This window comes from Myiozetetes cayanensis, unplaced genomic scaffold, assembly GCF_022539395.1.
Source record: "Myiozetetes cayanensis isolate MyiCay16 unplaced genomic scaffold, myiCay2020 scf1, whole genome shotgun sequence".
NCBI lineage: Eukaryota > Metazoa > Chordata > Aves > Passeriformes > Tyrannidae > Myiozetetes > Myiozetetes cayanensis.
The window spans coordinates 94,998,833-95,017,984 of NW_026086604.1; the positions used below are offsets into that span (position 1 = coordinate 94,998,833).

Sequence of the window (19,152 nt, forward strand, 5' to 3'; positions counted from 1 at the left end):
TCTAAGGCTGTCAAACAACAAGGATGTCCACCCAGAATTAAGAGAAACAGTAGATCTTCTTGGGCAAATATTCAGAGTACTTTGTTGGTGTCATTGAACTGTTAAGTTAATGCCTTTTACTTTACCCATCACCTGACTGGTTAACGTTCATTATAACAGAGACAGGAATCAGTAACATTACCTAAATGCTGCTGACTGTTTTACTTTAAGATGACTTTTTGTTATGTGTAAACAGCATAGAAATGGAATAGTTATTTTTAACTTGAACTGGGACCATCTTGAGCAGTGCTTTCATAATTCATGCTCCAAGGAATGGATCATGCTGCCTCAAAGATTAACATGACAACATAGAGGCTTTGCTTGTAGACCAAAGCCATTGAACTTTGGACGAGTTGGTTTTGTGATGTTATGTGCTACATAATGTGCTGTGGTGGACAAGAGATTTTAACAGCTGGTAAAATGGGATTATAGAAGCAGGGTCTGAGTCAGGAGTGCCCTTCTTGTAACTTACTAGGGGAACTGAGACTTGTTTATGGAAAATGGAAAACAGTAGACTTATTAGGCCTGCTTTTCTAATGTTGCTATGTTATTTAAAGAGTGAAGGTTTGCTGAGGTGAGGGGGAGTATATAATGCTTAATTTTGTAAGCAAAGTTTTACACTATGTCAAGTGTATACCAAGGTCATGCATGGTGAGACTATTTATTAACATTTGCGTAAATTGTTTGACATGTCTGGGTGTTGGAGATAAATGCAGTGTGTTCCTGCAGTTGGCATTACACCTCTGCCAACAGAAGGAGGAATCTAAAGAATTGAAAGGATCATGGCACCATACTCTCTCAAGCATCTGGATTTACACAAGAATTTTTCTTCTCTCAGTCTGGTACCCATGCTTCCTTCAGCTATCTCTCTTGATCAACAACTGATAGGCAGAGATTGTTGAAGCAGATTAAGCTGTTGGACAACAAAAGCTTGCTAACACTGATGAAAGCTGGACATTTACCTGAGTCAGTCAGCACAGTATAGAGAATACTGGCTTGACACGGGCTCCTCACAGGAAACTACTGTAGGACCACATCATGGAGCTACTGCACACAAGTTATTAAGTCCTGTTTTTCAATACTTAGTAAACCTCATGCAAGGTTTATCTGTTTGGCTATGGAACTCTAGCCATGCAAAACTGTCTTTGAAACCAGTCAAGCTGAGGAGATCCCAGCTGCAAAGAGGAGAAACTGTTCACTGTGCTCCTGGAGTGCTCACTGGGGAGCTTACGAATGAAATGCTTTGCAGTATCTACACCAGATGGATGTGTAGGCATTGAAAGTGCCCAAGGGTTCTCAACAACAGTTGACAGGATCAGACTAATGCCTATTTGTCTGAATCTTTGTCATTTTTTGTTCCAACTAACACTTTAATGGTAGCATTTCAGGGATTATTGGAGTTTGTGCTTAGGGTCACATTTGTGCTATAGAAGAGTAGAAAGAGAATGTGAAGATGTCTTCTGAACTGATTTTTCTGTCTTTTTCTTTCTTTACAGCATTTTGTTTGCAGACATTGTGGGGTTTACTAGTTTGGCATCACAGTGTACTGCCCAAGAGCTAGTGAAGCTACTGAATGAACTTTTTGGAAAATTTGATGAATTAGCTACGGTAAGTACAAATTCTTATTTCAATTTAATTTATATTTCCTTCTGAAAAATTATGAATGAGTTACATATGTTAGAAATATGTAACAGACTGATTTAGCCCTGTGTGTCATGAATTTCTAAAGCTTCCATTTTTATTAATGTTCTGGAAAGAAAACAGTCTATTTTAATTGTTAGGAAAAAAACATGCTATTTTAAAATATACTCTTCTTTCCCCTCCATGCAGTCCATCAGTGTTCTTTATTAATTTTGTTTGCATCAAAATAGAGAAAATATTTCAATATTTACATTTCTACCCTTCTTGGATAAAAGCCCAGAATAATGGAAAATATGAATATTGGCAGTTTGGCATAAAACTACTTTCTGTGATAGTAGGAAGCTAGAGAGTAAAATTTGTTCTTCACAGAGAGCACGTCTTGCCACAGAAATGACAGTAGCTTTTCAGAGGTTATTGTAGGCAAAATGGGATCCATATCATAACTGATGCTTATGTTTTGGTTGCTGCACTTATATTGTGCTAGATTCCCCAAGGAAGAGAAAATGAGAGAAATGTTCCTTGCCTATAACTCCAAGCAACCTAATTTGACGAGAACCATTTGACAAAAAATGAGAGGAGTAGATGTGCCAGAAAGGCATACATCTCATTTCAAATTACATTTAACAAGATGTTGGAAGTGTGTTTGTCCCTTGAAAAAAGCAGAACTTCATCAAATCTATCTTGCTTGCCAGCCATGTCCATAGAACCTTCATTGCTGAGAAGTGTCACTTCCACATAAATTATGCTCCTCCACTATCTAGCTATTTTGTTTTCAGACTCTGTGTAGCAGCTTAGAGAACATTTTTTTTTAGACCCTCAACATGAACAATATCCACATTTTTTCAGTCCAAACTCACTTCTCCTTGATACAGTCTTCCACAGGAGAGATCTAAAGCACATGGACATTTTACATATATATCTTCCTCTTGATAAACAGCTCCCAATACCCCAAGGAGAAAGAAATCTGATTTACAAGATGCCAGGGTTGAGCAAGACCTATTCTTAGTTAAATGGATTATCATTTGATCGAGTGCTATGTCCTGATTTGCACTAGGTGTTCAAGTCATAACAAAAAGATATGTTCCCTTTTCACAAGGAAAGCAGAAGATTAACTTAGATGCTGAGTAGAGATGCAATGGTAGTATGGGGTTTTTTGGTATGAATTTGTAACACAGTCATAAGCCTTTGTGTAATCAATTAATTACTGGAACTACTGACAGTGTCTCATAGAGAGCACAGGTCCCCAGCTCAGAGTGCTTCATACATGGATACCTTGGAAGTAAAATGCATTTCCATGTGGATAGTCATTGGTAAGAGCTTAAATGGCTTAAGAAGTTCAGATAGTCTCCTTACTTTAATTTCATAAGTTAATTTCATCCTTCAAATGTCAACCAGACATCTAACAAGCTCTTTTAAAACCTATAATGCTGTCATTCATGGAGTTTCATAGACATGAAACACATGGCAACATAATAACATGGAAGTACTGTGACACAGCACTAGATCTCATATGTGCACACAGAAATGCATAAGCCTACGACGTGTGCAGCATGGCACTGAAGCCAGGGACATGCTTCCCTACCATGCTTGCTTCCTTTAGCAGTGGCCATGTGCTGCCAACTGGAGGTGTCACTGACACCTGAAGGCAGGGTACCTGCCAGATGCCAGCTTTTGGTGTGAGGTCAGTTGTTGGTCAGGGAAGAAGCAGTACAGAGTTAGCAGAGGAGCTAAAAAGCCTTAGATTTTCTGTTCAGCTTCCAAGGATTCTTTTTTCAAATTTTAAAATAGATCCCTTTGTTTCTTTCAGCTATTTGAGGAAGATCTGCTATTTAGTTGTACGTCTGGCTCAGATTGTGCTGTATTGAGGTGTGATTAAGGACAGAATGTACAAGCTTTCCTTAGTGCCTTGTGATGTGATTAAGGGAGACTTGTAATTGTGTTTCTTGCAGTCAGAGCAATGTGCTGAGAAGTGTAATTTTTCAGAAGGATTCTGATCTGGTTAAAGCAGCTTCTAGATATTCATTATTAGGTCAAAACAGAGAACTGAGCTTGATTTTTATAACTGTGCTGTGCTTTAGCATTCAGAATGATTAAGGAGGAAACTGTAGGGTCTTAAAAGAGAAGTGTAACAGTGATAAATATGCTTGCTGTGACTAATAAAGTGCAATCTATGAGTATGCAAGCTGTGTGCTGCTATTTCTTGGGAAGCAAAGTCAACTGGAAGGGGCAGTTTCTGACAACCCTCGTTAAAATAATTCCCTGTCTTAAAAATGTAATGCTTAAAAAGAATCCCTGTCACCACTCTGGGAAGTGTAATAAGTGTAAGGTAGCATATGTTGGCTGGGAGCCTCATTAAGAGTCTTGGCACATTGACATGTTGTTGGAATAGTGAGTCTTTGTTTTTTGACAGCATAGTTCTGCTAAAGTTTGTCCTTCTGACATTTAGAAACTGTTTCATACTTTTTTCATTAGTTATTTCTCTCTTTCTATATGCTGTCCTTTTGGGCTTTTTTTCTTGGTCAGGCATGTAGTTTTGCTGTCTTTGAAATGCTACCTTTTTTTTTTTTTTTTTTAATCACAATAGCTTCAAATACAGTTACAACTCATGAAAGGGAGTTCTGAAGGCAAACCTTAGTTTTCAATATATTGTCATTCAATTCCTTTCAAAGCATCCTTGTACATTCTGTTAATATAGAGGGGAAAAGAAATCCTGGTATTACTTTCTGCTAGAACTGTTTTGTACTTTTATCATGCCCTTTCACTTTTATTCACCTCTAGAGAAAATGTTTTTAAACACTTGTCTTTGCATAGCATATTTTACTTTGTAAATCACTGAGTCTTTGAACTGTGCTAGAGAAGAGATGGTCCAAACACAGTACTTAAAATCACAGAATTGTAAAATATCTTGAGTTGGAAGGGACCCATAAGAGTCATCAAGTCAAAATCCCTGCTCCTTGTAGTATTACCTAAAACTGAACCATACGATTAACAGCATTGTCTAGATGGTCCCTGAAAATTATGACATGATTTCTGTTTTCACAATAGCAAAGTTTGGTTTCTTAAAGAAACAATATTAGATAATCATATTTTATATAGAATTTTGTGGTCTCCTCAATAACTTTTGAGTCCTAGGGTCAACTTCAGTCACTCTGAAGAAAGGAATGTGAGTCTCAAAAATATAAAGCTCAACAAAAAAGAATGGCAATATTAGTATCCTTGCAAGAGTGTAATTTCATCCTAGTCAGATATCAGAGAATCCACATGGGGAGGCGCTGTTATAAATGCCTCAGGATTCATTTGTATGACTGATTAATGAAGTCTTGTAATGTCAGAGTCTTTAGGCACCCTGATATAAGCGTTTTAGATAAGTCTGTCCATGCAAGGGTTCCCTTGAGACTGTGGGACTGTACATAACCATAGCACGCTACCTTCCTGAACATACACAGTTGGTGAAGTTTCTGGTAAGGTCCATGACTAGTTCAAATAGAAAGAATTACTTTGTATTGATTTCTATTGGATTTTATATGCTGTTCAGGCTTAGTTTACTCACTTCTGGCTGTTGCTTTGAAGCTTTTTGATTTCTTCCCACTAAACAAGGGTAACTTTGTGCGATCTCAGATTTCACCCTGCTGATAGTCATTCTGCATTACATATTATCAATAAATGCTTCAAGTAGCTGATCTTTGCATGAGGTCTTCAGGTGCCTTGCAATCAACCTCTGATACAACTCAGTTTCAGTTTGTCATTCTTTAGCTTGTAAGAGTGACACATTTTAGTCAGATATAATTACTTGCATTAAGCTGGTTTTATGTTTGCAGAATTTCTGGACACATGACACTTAGGCTGAGTACCTTGTTAATTTAATGCACTGCATATTTCACTGCATTTTCTCTTCATGCTTTAACCGTGGCATGGATTTACTGGGAACAAGGGAGATTCTCTGGGCTGCAGTTACCCAAGTAGCATCCCATAGAGCTGCACATGTCCCTGCTTGAGAACTGTCATGGTCAAAGCTCTACTATGTTGTGATACAGTTTAGACATGCCCAAAATATTTTACTTGTAATAAATCATCTTAATAGAGAAGAGGAGGCATTTATTCAGCATTCTGTGTTGTAATGAAATAGGTTTGATTTTTAGACATATCTTATTTTATTGCTCTTTTCTGTGTTAGATTTTTCTCACATACATCCTGCATATTTGTGTTTACAGATTCAGTTATTTCCCTTTCAACTTCCCTGTTACTGTATCTTATACTTCTAAGACTTTTCATTTACGAGTGGACAAGGATAAATGAATTTCAGGTGTTTTTCAAAGGATATCACTAGAAAAAGATATTGATATTCTGACTGAAAGATCTTGCATTGTGCCACTTTTGGCATCTCATCTATTAGGTGGACTGACATACACCACTTCCTTGTTCTTTCTGTTTACAGTTAGGTATACCTCCAGGTTTTGTCAGTATTTGTAGGCTGAGTCAATTTTTTTTTTTTCCATTTTAATTTAGTATTCTTCCCTGAGTACCTTCTTAACATTTAACAAGTTTTACTTCACATATTTGTGTTACTGAAGTGGCCTTTTGTCCCTCTTCAGGCTTAAAGATACTGAACTAAAAAACATTGTCTCTGAGAACCTTAGGCAAAGAGTCAGTAAGTGATATTTTAATCATCCTGTGTGTTTTTTAACTGTGTCAAGAACAGTCAGTTCTTTGCTGAGTGTTGAACTAGCTTTTCCAAGAAGCAATCAGTCTATGAAATTGCTTCTACTGCATCTATTGATTGCTTTTACTTTTTATTAAGATAATTATGATGTATTTTTAAAATATAAAATGAACAAAGTTTTGTGGGCTGGCTTAGATGGCAAAGTTAGTGCTGGAAAGCATAGGTATAAACTTACAGCGTGTAATTCTTCTTTGTGGAAATTGGTGTGCACTTGGTAGGGGATATTTATAAAGGCTAATTTTAAGATGTCTTGTTTCCCCCATTACACTTTGAGAGTCAGCAGAGGCACAGGATCACACTGAGACAGATCACTGACATAAGCTTGAATCCAGTTCTAAACAGCCATCTGGAGAGGTGTCTCTAAGAGACCTAAGGAAGTAAACTTTTTAAAATTAAAGTAGTCTTAATGAACAGGCCTATTGTAACTCTGTAGGATCAGGAACTAATAATGGGTGCATGGTGTGAAGCTAAAATAATTGTCTGGGGGACAGTTTTCCGTGGAGAAAATTGTCACACGCTTCAAGTATTGTAGGAACATACAAATGGGCAAGGACCACAGAAATTAGATCTTACCTATTATTCAGTATGCTTTAGGAAAGAGGATACTGTGCTTGGTATGCTAATTCTTTGTCACAATCCTTGTCATAATTTGTATGCTTGTGGTAAATTACCAAATTCTTCCTGAGTTTGTATGCTGCAAATCTGGGGTTTGGATCTCTGTATGTGGCTATACTGGATTATTCCAATCAGCTTCAGGTGCTTGAATTGCAGGCACTCATGATGAAACTGGTTATTATGTCTATGCAGTTAGCATAGAGAAAAATATTTCTGGAATCTGGAAAACTAACCATTTCCTGAAATTTAGAGCTCATTTTTTTCAACAGTTTATAATGTATTTGTTTTAGGCTTGGTTCTCCTGGGATATATCTCTTCATAAAAAGACAGAATCTAAAAGGTTACTTAATAAAAGCTAGGAAGGAGACAATCGTGCATGTCAGTCATAATTATTGTGTAAAATATTCTTGCTAAAATCCTTTTTTGTTTCTAAGTAAATTAACATATATGACTGTCTCATATGTGTCTCATTCTCCAGGACTAAAAACATTTAACATTCTAGTTTTGTAAAATTATGTTCCATGTGGAGCAAGGAAAAAATTTATTGTGAGAGTAGTAATGCACAGAAAAGTTAGACCAAGAAACCAGTAGGTTATTGCAGGTCAGCATATATAATTGCCAATAAAACTGAGGGAAAGCATTTGAAACAAAATGTTGTCCTTTTTAAGCTATCCTGAATATTTCTACATTTGTTTATGAATTATATGGCTCCCATGATGGCAGGTAATTTGTGATGACTTCACAAACACATTACTAAATTACAAGCTTATGTATGCTTATCTGGAGATGGCCTGCTTTCCTCAATCAGATCTTATAAAGTAATTTTCTATGTCACCTCCTGTACTGTAACCTGATTTGTTTTCCTTTCCTATTTTCTGCCACTCTGCAGCAACTCTTCTTATTAAGTACTATACTAACTCTTATTATAGTAAGTATGTCTCCATTACTCTGCTAAATCAAACTCTGGAGTATTGCAGTTAGCTCATTCTCAAAGCTTTTTTATGCTGGGACTAGCAGATGTGCAAGAACCAATGTAAGTTGATAAAGTTACTATCTGCAGAATTCATTCCATTAAAAGGTTATGAAAACAGTTGTTTCAGTTTTTAAACCTACAGTTCAAAACTTGTGTGAAAAAATGGTAAAATGTGTTTGTAGTAATTGGCAGGGTTCAATGAAATTTTTTAATGGGCGGGACAATTTTCATAAGTGTATTAGCTGTATTGGCACACTGCAATGTAATTGAGCTGGTGGCAGTTTGCATGTCACTTTATTGCACTTAGGATTTTATTACAAAGCTTATCTGATAAGGTGGCTTCAATAATCTCTCACATGTTGTGGCCCACATCCAACATGGTTACTAAAATAGATTTGGATACTACATGTAGAAACCATGTTGGTAAATCTATTTTGTTTTTCTGAAAAAAATAAATAAGGGAAATTATTGTTTGTCATTAATGAAAGTTGCAGATGGTGTGAGTAAACTCTGCATTCAGTTATAAATGTTAAATATACTGCCCATGATATATACACTGAAAATAAGTTTCAGTGGTAACAGTGGTGAATCTTATTTTGTCTTCTCTCAAGACTTCTTTGGAAGCAGAATGAAGATCTAGGTTTGTGAAGAGATATAAACAGCGAATGTAATTCCTTATTATTTTACATCTTTGGGGAGTTTTAGAGGTGCTTACATTTTTTCCCCCAATAGTAATTTTACACAATAATAACAAAGAAAGGGTTGTTACTGTGATATGGTTAGCCAGGATTATTGAATTATGGCTTGAGTCCCTGAGGAAAAGAGGGATAGTTTGTATAAAGGAGTGTAGTTCCCCTGAAACACATAATACCATGCTGACTAATATGAACTGAAAATTTGATTCCTTTTGCCTATGTGATAAAAACAGTTCAGCTCTGAGTACAACTGAATGTACAAAGTGCTGGGATTAAGCTGTTGGAATGGAACTTTCCAAATGAAAATTACTGATAATCCAAGAAGTAAGAAAAAGAAAACAAATGCGAAAAGGAAAGAAACACAGAAGTACCGCTGTGATGCATCCTTTCCTTGAGGTCACTGATCTTCCTTTTGGCTCGTTGAACATTTGTAAGGGAAGGTGACCATGCCCCTCTATGGCACTGGCTGGCCCCAGTGATGAAACTGTTGACAGGAGAGCTAGGAAACTAGTCCGTAATCCTTCTTCAGCTCTCCCAGTTCACCACTTCCTCCCAGAATTAATTCTACTCTCAGTGAAAACTGAGCTATCAGAGATTTGCATTTAGAAGTTTCCCTCTGCCCAAGGCTTCTCTTCATGTGAAGAAAACATTGAGTTAACTGATTTTTTTCAGTGAGTCAGGCAATTTTTTCCCCCCGACAGATTCAAACAGCTTCAGGCAGTGAATGGAGGGGGAAGGCATGAAGGGGTTTTGAGCTCAAGGGCTGTTTCCTTTACTGCCAGTGCATCCATCTCCTCCCACTCCTCTGCTATATGTAGTGCTGCTCTTGTACTAATTTGCAGCTATGCAGGGACAATATCCAGAGATCTCCCTAGTGCTGAAGTCTGAGATATAGTGAGGATGCTGAAGCCTTATCTAAGTCCAGACCTAATAAATCTCCTCCCTTTTGCCCAAACATTTAAATAGCTGAACCTGAACATGTGTTGGTTTTAGTTTTCTATTTTCTCTTTTTCTCTTTAAGACTCTAACTTTGCAATCACTAAGCATTGCAGATAGTGACCAAACTCCTTTTTCTGGCCTAAAGAAAATGAAATGTTATCATTGCTCATGTCCACACCATTCTGAGGGAGCGTAAGACTGGTAGGGTCTGAGTTAGGGGAAATGGGAATCACTGCTTATGCATTTTTTGTAGGCCTTATTAATCTTTTCTCTTACTCTGCAAAGCATAACTAAATCCAAATTGACTGGATATGGTAAAGAACCTTTTTATGTACCTTAGGTGATGCAGTTTTTATTAGGAATGGCAAAAAGGTGTCTTTCTAATTTATGGATAATTAAATTCCCTCCTATGTATAGATTTTGATTCCAGGAGGGTAGGATAGTAAAAGTCTGAAAAGCATAGCTGCAAATCAGATTGCTAGCAGGCTTGCTGACAAAGATATGGGTGTATATAATAAGCATAAAATATATTGCAATTAAGTCACACAAGGTAGGATTCACCCTTTGTACAATTCCACTGCAGTTAGTGGAGTTACGAGACAGAGCTCAGCATTTAGCTTTTAAAATCTTGCTTTTTAAAATTGAAGTCTGACCTTCCTTTTTGGCTCACTTTGATAGATGTCACATAACATGATAACACATGACGATGTAGAAATATATAGATTGTTGCAGTGACAGAAGGAAGACCAGGGTCTCTTTCCAGCATTAGTGTCTGCCATCTCTAAAATAAAAGCTTTAAAGAGGCTCTTCTGCTACCAGACAACATTACAAGTAACAAGAATTGATCCTGACTTTGGATCTGTTCATGTAAAACTTACTTAGATAACCTGTTAGAAAAAAAAAAAAAAGGCAACAATCCCAGCAGTGACAACAAGGATTGTTGCAATCTGATATCTGAGAAAGATCCTCCTTTAGAAGACTTTGCACTTATTCAGTACAATCTCTCTCTTATAGAGAACATCTGCTTATGCTTATGCCTTTTACTGGGAGAAGTCTGACAGCTTCTTTTCTATTTCTTTGAGACAACCTATATATATATATATATATACACACACACGTATATATAAAAAACTTTTTTACCAACTGTAAAATCTTTGCCCTTTTTATTACAAAATAACTATATCCTGAGTATACAAAACAACATTTGACTTCTGTAGTACAAGAATGTGGAGTTAATGGTCTGAATTCTCAGTATTTCAGTCTAAGTTGACAGACTTCACTCTTTCTGCAAAATGCATTAAATAAAGAACTTCAACAACAGCAAAAACCCAGTTGTTTGAAACAGAAACCTCCCCCTGCTCCTTTTTTCCACCTCGCAGATCGTAGAATGAACTGCTTTATAAAGTGCTTGTCTGAAAGTGTAAAGAAAGCTCTTAGCAACTTGAAGTATCCTCTGCTTTCCAAGCTGGGCTTGCACTACACACTGACAAACCCTATGACGGACAGTTGTGCTGGAGGGATTTCTCCAGATCCACTCGGAAATGTCTTAGTAAGGCACTGCAGGTGGGCAAGCTGCCTGGCTAATGCAATGCTAGCAATCTCTAGTGCTTTATATCATGTATATAAAATGAAATTATCAGCTGTTTCTAAACAGACGTTGCTTCTATCAATTGTGACTAGAATTTGTAACTAAATACTTGAATTCTACACTGTCACAAATGTGAAGAATACTGATGAGTCATGAGTGTCTTTGGAAGTTGCTGAGGAAACAAAATGAGAGAGAAAGGGTTTGTTTTATTAATTTGCATATCAATTCTTAAAAAGATTGCTTTTACAAAACTACATTGTGACTCTTTCCTGGAAATCTGCCTCACATTTCAAGAAGAAGAAAACAAACAATTTTTCTAGAGTTTACTGTATATTAATTAACTATTAAAAATGAGGACAGTGAGGATAACATCTGATAAGGAACAAGCAGAGTGATTATTTAGCCATACGTCTTCCATCAATATAACTATTTTTCCAGAAAAAAGTGTCACAATTATTTTCTTTTATTTCTCTTCTGTATAAACAATACATTGAATTGGAAAACTGTTAATGGATTAAGCTCTAGTTTTTTTGTTGTGTTTTTTTTTTTATTTTGTTAAACTGTCTACCAGGCTTTTACCAAGTTGTTAGAAATGAGTCACTATTAAGAGAAATCACTGATTGATTAACATGTATGTATTGTTAACCCTGGGTTACTGATATGGTTTTTATGAATAGCTTTCCTATGGGTAAAATAGACATTGCCTGGCCACAAATCATGCATACCAAATGTGAAGATGAAAAGAGCCTTATAGAAGATTTTAAAGTGTGGGACAAAATTGGATTTATTTTGGAAAGCAGGTTTCAGCTTTAACTACTGAGAACCCTCTACTGATTCAAGATTTGCCCAAAATAAAATAAACAAATAAATTAATTTAAAAAAAAAAGGCTTATTTTGACAGTATAAATTAGTGCTATCTAGTAAAAATCTTTTTGGTTTATATTAAATCACATAGTGGTTTCTCTCCAAAAAACTTTAATTAGAAGGGCTATTTTGTGTCAAGATAGATTTTGAGATCTGCATATTACTTTGTATGCATCAATAATAATTTTACTTATATAATACCACTTAGCTAGGCATCTCAAAAAAGTCTAGGTAAAACTGGTGAGGCACTTCTTGACTGTAGGCTGTGGAAATACTCTTAAGGCCCTGGTGATAATCCTTTTAAAATATGCTTATATTTATTAAAATATGTATTAGCAATGATAATTAGGGTTATATTTAAAATCCTACTGTACAGCAGAAGAAATGTTAAGTAGACACTATTGGAAAAGCCTTTTCTACTACTTAAGCATACCCATAAAGACAGATCTCTTCTTTGATTTGATATCTGGATTTGTTGCTTAATTTATAAAACAAATAGACAAACTAATTGTCCCAAACAGTGGTAGCATAACTTCTTCCGTGTGTAAACAGAGGTAATTCTCATTATATAGTATTTGTTCAATACTCAGTACCATCACAACAAGGAGGGTTGTGAATGCCTGCTGCTGGAAGAGTGTGGATGAGCCCCAAATGCTGGTATACATTGTGACATTTCAGAGAGAAAAAGATCACCGTAGGCATAACCACTGTTTCTGAGCTGGAGTATGGGTAATGATGTGAAGAGTGTTGTCCACTCAGAAAGCCTTCAATTCTTGTCGACAGGAAACCGGATGAGAATATGTACCTGTATGAGAAACTGAACAAGTATGATTCTATGATTAGAGTGGGTTTTTTCCAGAAATTTTAAATTCCATCATCACCACTGCTCTTTTTTTCCCCTTTCTGTGTTGCTGAAGTCAAGCCTGTATAGAATACTGCTGGGGAAGGCATCAAATTTTTTCTAGTCCCCTCCCATCATATTCATAATAGTTAATTTTGCAGGTCTTACTGGCATAGTCCCAGCTGTGTAAGTAGGATTCATTTATTAAGTTTACTTATTTTTCTGTAACAAAATCTAAATGGGTAGAAGTTGCCATAGTCTAGTTACAAAAGATATCATCTCCTCAGGTCTCCTCATAGTTTACTAGTTAAAGTTACTGCTTTCTTAAAGACATTTTGTTATGTTTGGAAATGAATTTCCTGCTCAGACTGATGTGGCAATTATCACATGTCATGATTGGTTTTTTAAAATGAGAGAGATTTAGCCAGATATCTTTGGCTGTAGAAATTAAATTTCATGCAAACATGAGATAAATTTGATGGTAATGCAAACTGACTGTAGCTTCTGATCAGCAAGTCTGTCATACTAATCATACTGTATTGTAAATTGTCATTTATGAATTGATAATGTACAAATGTGTGTACCTTTGCAGATAAATACATAGTCTTTCATGTTAAATTTGAACTAAATTTGAAATAAAAGCTTCCCAGAGTGCAAACATTTCCTGATATTCAGTAGTAGTTTGGTTTCTGTCCTTTGGTTTGGGTTCATAGAGAAATGAAGTCTCACTGCAAATCTCGAATTCATACTGACCTAGCATGCAGGCAAGGCAATAATATTTGTTCAGAACTATGGTTTTAAGCAGTGTTAACTCCCATGTGTGTTGAACAGTGCAGGGCTGATACCCAGTATATATGTGTGTATTTATAAATAAATTAAAAAACGTGTGTATGTCAGCTGTTGTGTTTGGGGAACCCAGATTTCATGAACTGCCAATCGCTTCATTTGACCACAAAAACATTCCCTGAATGATTGCATGGTATTAGAGAAGATTTTACCCTGTTAATGTTGGAATATTTATATGAACAGTAAAACTTTTCCCATTCTCTTTTTATGAAAGGAAAATCATTGCAGAAGAATAAAAATCCTAGGGGACTGTTACTACTGTGTATCAGGATTGACCCAGCCCAAAACAGATCACGCCCACTGCTGTGTCGAAATGGGACTGGATATGATTGACACCATCACGTAAGTACCACGCACAGTGAATCCAGAAAGGAGTGCTGCAACAACTTCTACATGGTGTTCAGGAAGTGTGTTAGTAGAAAAACATCAGTTTCTGCTAGCATTGCCAATCTGGCAATTCACACTCTTGCATTCAGGTCACAGGATACTGCTTTTAGGAAGGGTCATTCTAGACACTGATTTTCCACTCCATTTAATGACTGTAAGGAGTAAGTGCAATAGGATGAGTATATAAAGGCACATACACATACTGATCAGGTGGCAGGAAGATGCTGGGAAATAACAAAATATACCTATTGCTAATTGCCACAAAGAAAGGAGTCAAATTTCTTGTTTTGCAGTGATAAACATAGCAGATTTTGCACACCAGTATGTAAACCTGAAACCAGTCCTGATGTATACCTGTTGTATATGTGTTTGTAGTCTCAAAAACTTAGCTTGCTGATAACTCCTTTTTGTATGTCATGTTTAAACCTTTCATTTATTCTGCTTTTCAGAAATGTAACGTGAAATTTGCTTTGCTGCTCAGAAGACTTTTTTTTTTATGCTTGAGAGGTCTGCATTGATCATTATTTTGCTAAGGAAAAAAGTATGAATATTACAGAACTGTGAATAAGCTTTTCATGAGATCTGGAGATCTATTTCATTGCATAGGAGGGAAAGGATAAAGATGGCAATTTTCTTCACTACTGTATTGCTCTGTGTTTGTGGGAGTGTGTGTATGTGCTTTACCAGGAGGCTATAGGAGGGAATGTGCACCTGTATTAATATCTGTGTATAATTAAATACTGTAAATAGCACAGTACTATTATGTTAAAAATGAGCTTGGACAGGTGTTTCACATCAGGGGCCTTAGCCTGTTCTGTACTGGAAAGTGTTTGACCACTGTTGCAATTAGCCAGGTATTCTTGCTCTCTTTTGTCATCTGGACTGCTGGGAATATGGAGCTGGCTCACGGTTCTTCCCCTCAGTTAATCCCCAAGTTTTTCCATTGTACACAGAGAGGACCTGCCTTCTCTGTGAAGGTGAACAGAACGTAGTGTAATCTCAATTTAAAAAAAAATAATGAAAAAATAAAATAAGCAATCATAAAGCTTATGAATTCAAATTATGCAGTTTTTATTTGGAACATTTTACCTACTTAAACTTTTCTGGATTCACTGATGTTTCTTTGCAGAGGGCTTGAAAGCATACAAAAAAGGAAGAAGTACTTAAAGCAATCAGAGGCTATTTCTCAATTCTAGATCAATCCATGTGTTTTTATTATAATATTGAGAAGACTACCAGCTGGTATCCATCTCTGGATGAAAGGGGGAAGTAAAAAAAAAAGTGACTTTGCATCTCATGGGACTGATAAACAAAGCCTAATAATCAAACAAATAGAAAATAAAGTGTTGCATTCCTACTTCACTGTCAGAAGCTTGTCCTTTTCATTTGCTAAACATGTTATATCTCTGAGTGTGAAGAGTTGAGTAAATGAATCCATATTCTCCCTCATTCAATGCAAGTTCAGCATGTTTGTAAACACTGTAAAATTGGTAAAATACTTTGTAATCTATGAATCTATAATTTATGATAGTCCATGATACTATAAAATCCCCAAAGAATATGTGTATTCTTTCAGCAGTATATGGATACTCCACTTATAAGAAAGCCTTGGCCTTAAGAAGTGTTATAAAATACGTTACCACCAAGATGTGGGGTTTTTTCTGTAAAATCAAAGAATAGAAACTTCTGGTGCCTGGTTGGTGGTTCTGTGATTGGACTGGGTTGAATGTTATAATGTGTTCATATAAATTGATACATTCCATTCACTTCATGTGCTGTGTAACTGTTATTAAAGTATCCTGCAATATAGTACCCTGAGTATCATCTGAGAACATAATTTTCAAAGTATTAAAAAAAAATTATTTTCACGAGTTCATCTGCCTTCTTCAAAGTGTTTTCTTCAAGGGCACAGTTAAGGTCAGACTAGAATCATTATGGGATGACCTCCTTTTTTCTCAAAACCCCAACAAAACAGATAGTATTACCTTCTGTTTCTATTCCAAAAGAATATCTGCTGCCATTGTGTCAGTGCTACAGTACAGACCAGGTGTTTTTTCCACTTTAGTGTCACTTAAACCACCAAGGCAGTAAGTGGAGTTAAATGTTTCATACTACCAATTTTGCTTTCACTATATGAATTTCAAATGTCAGGTTTTCGTCAGTAATATAATTGAAATTTTAAATTAAAATTAAAATCTAACATTAGAACCTCTAATACGTCTTATTGGTCTAACATGGCAGATGTTGTCCTAACCTTGGCTATGACCAGTGTGTTAGGCCAAGTACTCTCTTCATGTTACTTAAATTGACTGCCACATTTGAAGGTTCCAGTCTTATGTGCTACTGTGTTTTACATTGTAAACAGATGTATTTGATAGCTAATTGCTACGTAGAAAAGCTTTGCCTAGATAACCAAGCTCTTCCCTCTCTCTCTCTTCCAAAAACTGTGTGGAATTCTTGTTTAAGCTAGTGTTATGGGGGCAGATTTACACATTCTTAATAATAGTTTATCTTTCCTTACAGAGCACTTCATCAATGGATATAAATTATGTTAAACAATTCTTCAGTTCAGTCCAAAAATTCCTCTTAGGAGATGAAACATGATGAAATGAGGGAGAAATTTAAATGCATTCAATAACACTAGAGGGGAAAAAACTGATCCATAATGTTTCCAGTTGGAAATAAAGAGAGAATCTGAGTGAACAGCATATAAATTCTAGATTTTAGACTGGGTCAAAATACTAGGGTTAACATTAATAAACTTCTCAAAACTTTAATGGGATCCAGTAATCATTCCCATTGTCACATAGGCAGTAAATTTTCATGTTATTTCTTCCCTTGATGTCTTACTAGGTTGCACCTCTAGTGCATCACTGGCTATGTGTACAGTAGCAGTTGCATGGCATGATAGGAGCATATCTGTAGATCACAGCAGCTGCTGCTGACTGCTTCAGTTTAACCTACATGTATTACAGTGGAGAGAAGGGGGAGGATTACTTTAGAATAAGTCTCATCTGACCTTCTGATTGAATGTTCCTGCTGCATGTGGCCCTCTTTGAAGAGGTCTGAAGGAAAGTGTCTGTGAACCCTTGCTCCTTGAGAACTGGGCATCCCAGTGGGGTTTATCAGCTTTTCTGTGTCATATAGGTGTTTTTATCCCATACAGATGACTCCACCAGTTGTCATGTAAGACCTCACTTATGGAAATTGGGCTTATTTTGCACCTGCACATTGTGTTGCTGCTTGGTTGCAGTGGGCAGTAGGGAAGTTGATGCTCAAATTGTCTTCTTTTTATGGGTTTGGTCATCAGATGACCAAGGGGAAGGGAGAGGAACTACAGTTGCCAGTTTGAGGAAGTCAAATGGAAATACCAAGTTTTCCTGTGTAATATTTTGTATGAGGAAAGAGACAGAAGCATTAACTTTCCTGATGTCAACACTGTTGAAGTTTTTCCCCATGTCCTCCAGAGGTTCCAGGCCTGGAAAAATTTGAACTGGTAGGAGTAAATTGACCTTGAGTTCTGGGAGAACCAGCAGCTGCCTTTTTAGCAATGGAGGAAGCTGTCTACCAGTGGTGAAAGCTTAGTCAGCTTGCACCTCTAGCAGCCCTTCACAGCCCAGACTCTCTCTCCTAGTGCTCTGCTGCCACGCTGCAGCTGAGCAACACTCGGGGAAAGTGTATGTAATTGAACCAAAAATCATATCTATGCCTTCAACCAGGAAACATCTATTTCTATGCAGGTATTTTTAGTCCTAAAGAAAAGCCCTAAATAATTATAAGAAATGGGATCCAGGGCTTTTTTTCTCCCCCTTCAAATGCTCAGGAGCATAGGTTTGGAGCTGTTCTGCAGATGATTTAAATTACTTTGATGGCTTGTAGCATCACATGAAATATTTGTAGCTAAGGAGAGAACTAAAATTTAAAGGCCTTGTAGGATACTTGAGCTGTCAGGATAGATGGTTATCTTATTAGTCACTCACATAGACTCTACATGCATCTGGTTTAAAAAGAAACTGGGTTTTGATTTTCATTTGTTTCTGGGCCTGCTTTTGTGTTAACATTTGGAAAACTTTTGAGTATATTGTATTTGAATCTATGAGAGAAAAAGTCATAATGAATAATTTATTTGAGAAACTTCTTTTTCCTATTCATGTCTTGTTTGTGTAGTGCTGGTATTTTTTCAGAAATGTATTTATAATTTAAAATGCTTCATTGGACATTTTTGTGATTTTTTTTGGAAATGTTGGTGTTGTTTGGGAATATGATCATGGTACTGCTCTGAATTTTTATGTGAAGTCTGTTCTTTTTATATTACTTAATATTCCTCATTTTTTATAGTTCAGTGAGGTATATTCATGGAAATTTATCTGCATAAAGGTCACACAGGTCTTCAAGATAAATTAAAAAATTTAATGAACTGCTCATGAACTTTTTTCCTACTCAAATTTAATAATGGTGAAAGCATCCCTAAAACATATTGTAGCTTCTGGGGAAGATGTAGAAATGCATTTTCAATTTAGATTTTTTACTAAGTGACTACATCTGGAAATCTTTTGCTCAAAACATGAAGTGTTTTCAGATTCTGTTTTATAGTTCATTGATGCATTATACAGTTCAGACTTATTTAACGAGGAATATGGTCAGCTATGCTGTATTTCTCGTCTAATTTCTTTTCATGTACTTTTTGTTATTCTATTCAAATTTATAAAAGCAGATTTAATTTCCCCCACTCACTAAAGCCAGTTAGGACAAAGCAATGTTAAAGGTCTGGAGTGGACTTTATCAGTGTCTGAATTTCACTGTCTTTCTGCTTACGCTTAGTCTGAGGTTTTATACAGTTTTTTAAATAGTGGAGAAAGGAGGGGACCCAACAAAAAACCCTCACTCATTTGTGAACAGAGAAATTCACACACTTGCAGATTCATTAGTTAAGATAATTACATAGGTACTTAGTTATACAGGAGAACAGACAAGCAAGGTGTAGTCCTGCAGGGCTTTGTCTTG

The 19,152-nt window shown here is 36.2% G+C and overlaps 1 protein-coding gene across 2 annotated transcripts in view; it reads left to right on the plus strand.

Moving 5' to 3' along the window:
* Positions 1–19,152, plus strand: part of ADCY1 (adenylate cyclase 1) — a 154,032-nt gene that overhangs the window by 76,342 nt on the left and 58,538 nt on the right. For both annotated transcript variants that reach the window (XR_007628302.1, XM_050310435.1), the window contains exons 4-5: positions 1,536–1,647; positions 13,976–14,103. Coding sequence is in view for 1 of the 2 variants with exons in the window: in XM_050310435.1 (XP_050166392.1) it covers positions 1,536–1,647; positions 13,976–14,103 (240 nt within the window). In the remaining variant the exon portion in view is untranslated. The remainder of the gene's footprint in view (positions 1–1,535; positions 1,648–13,975; positions 14,104–19,152) is intronic.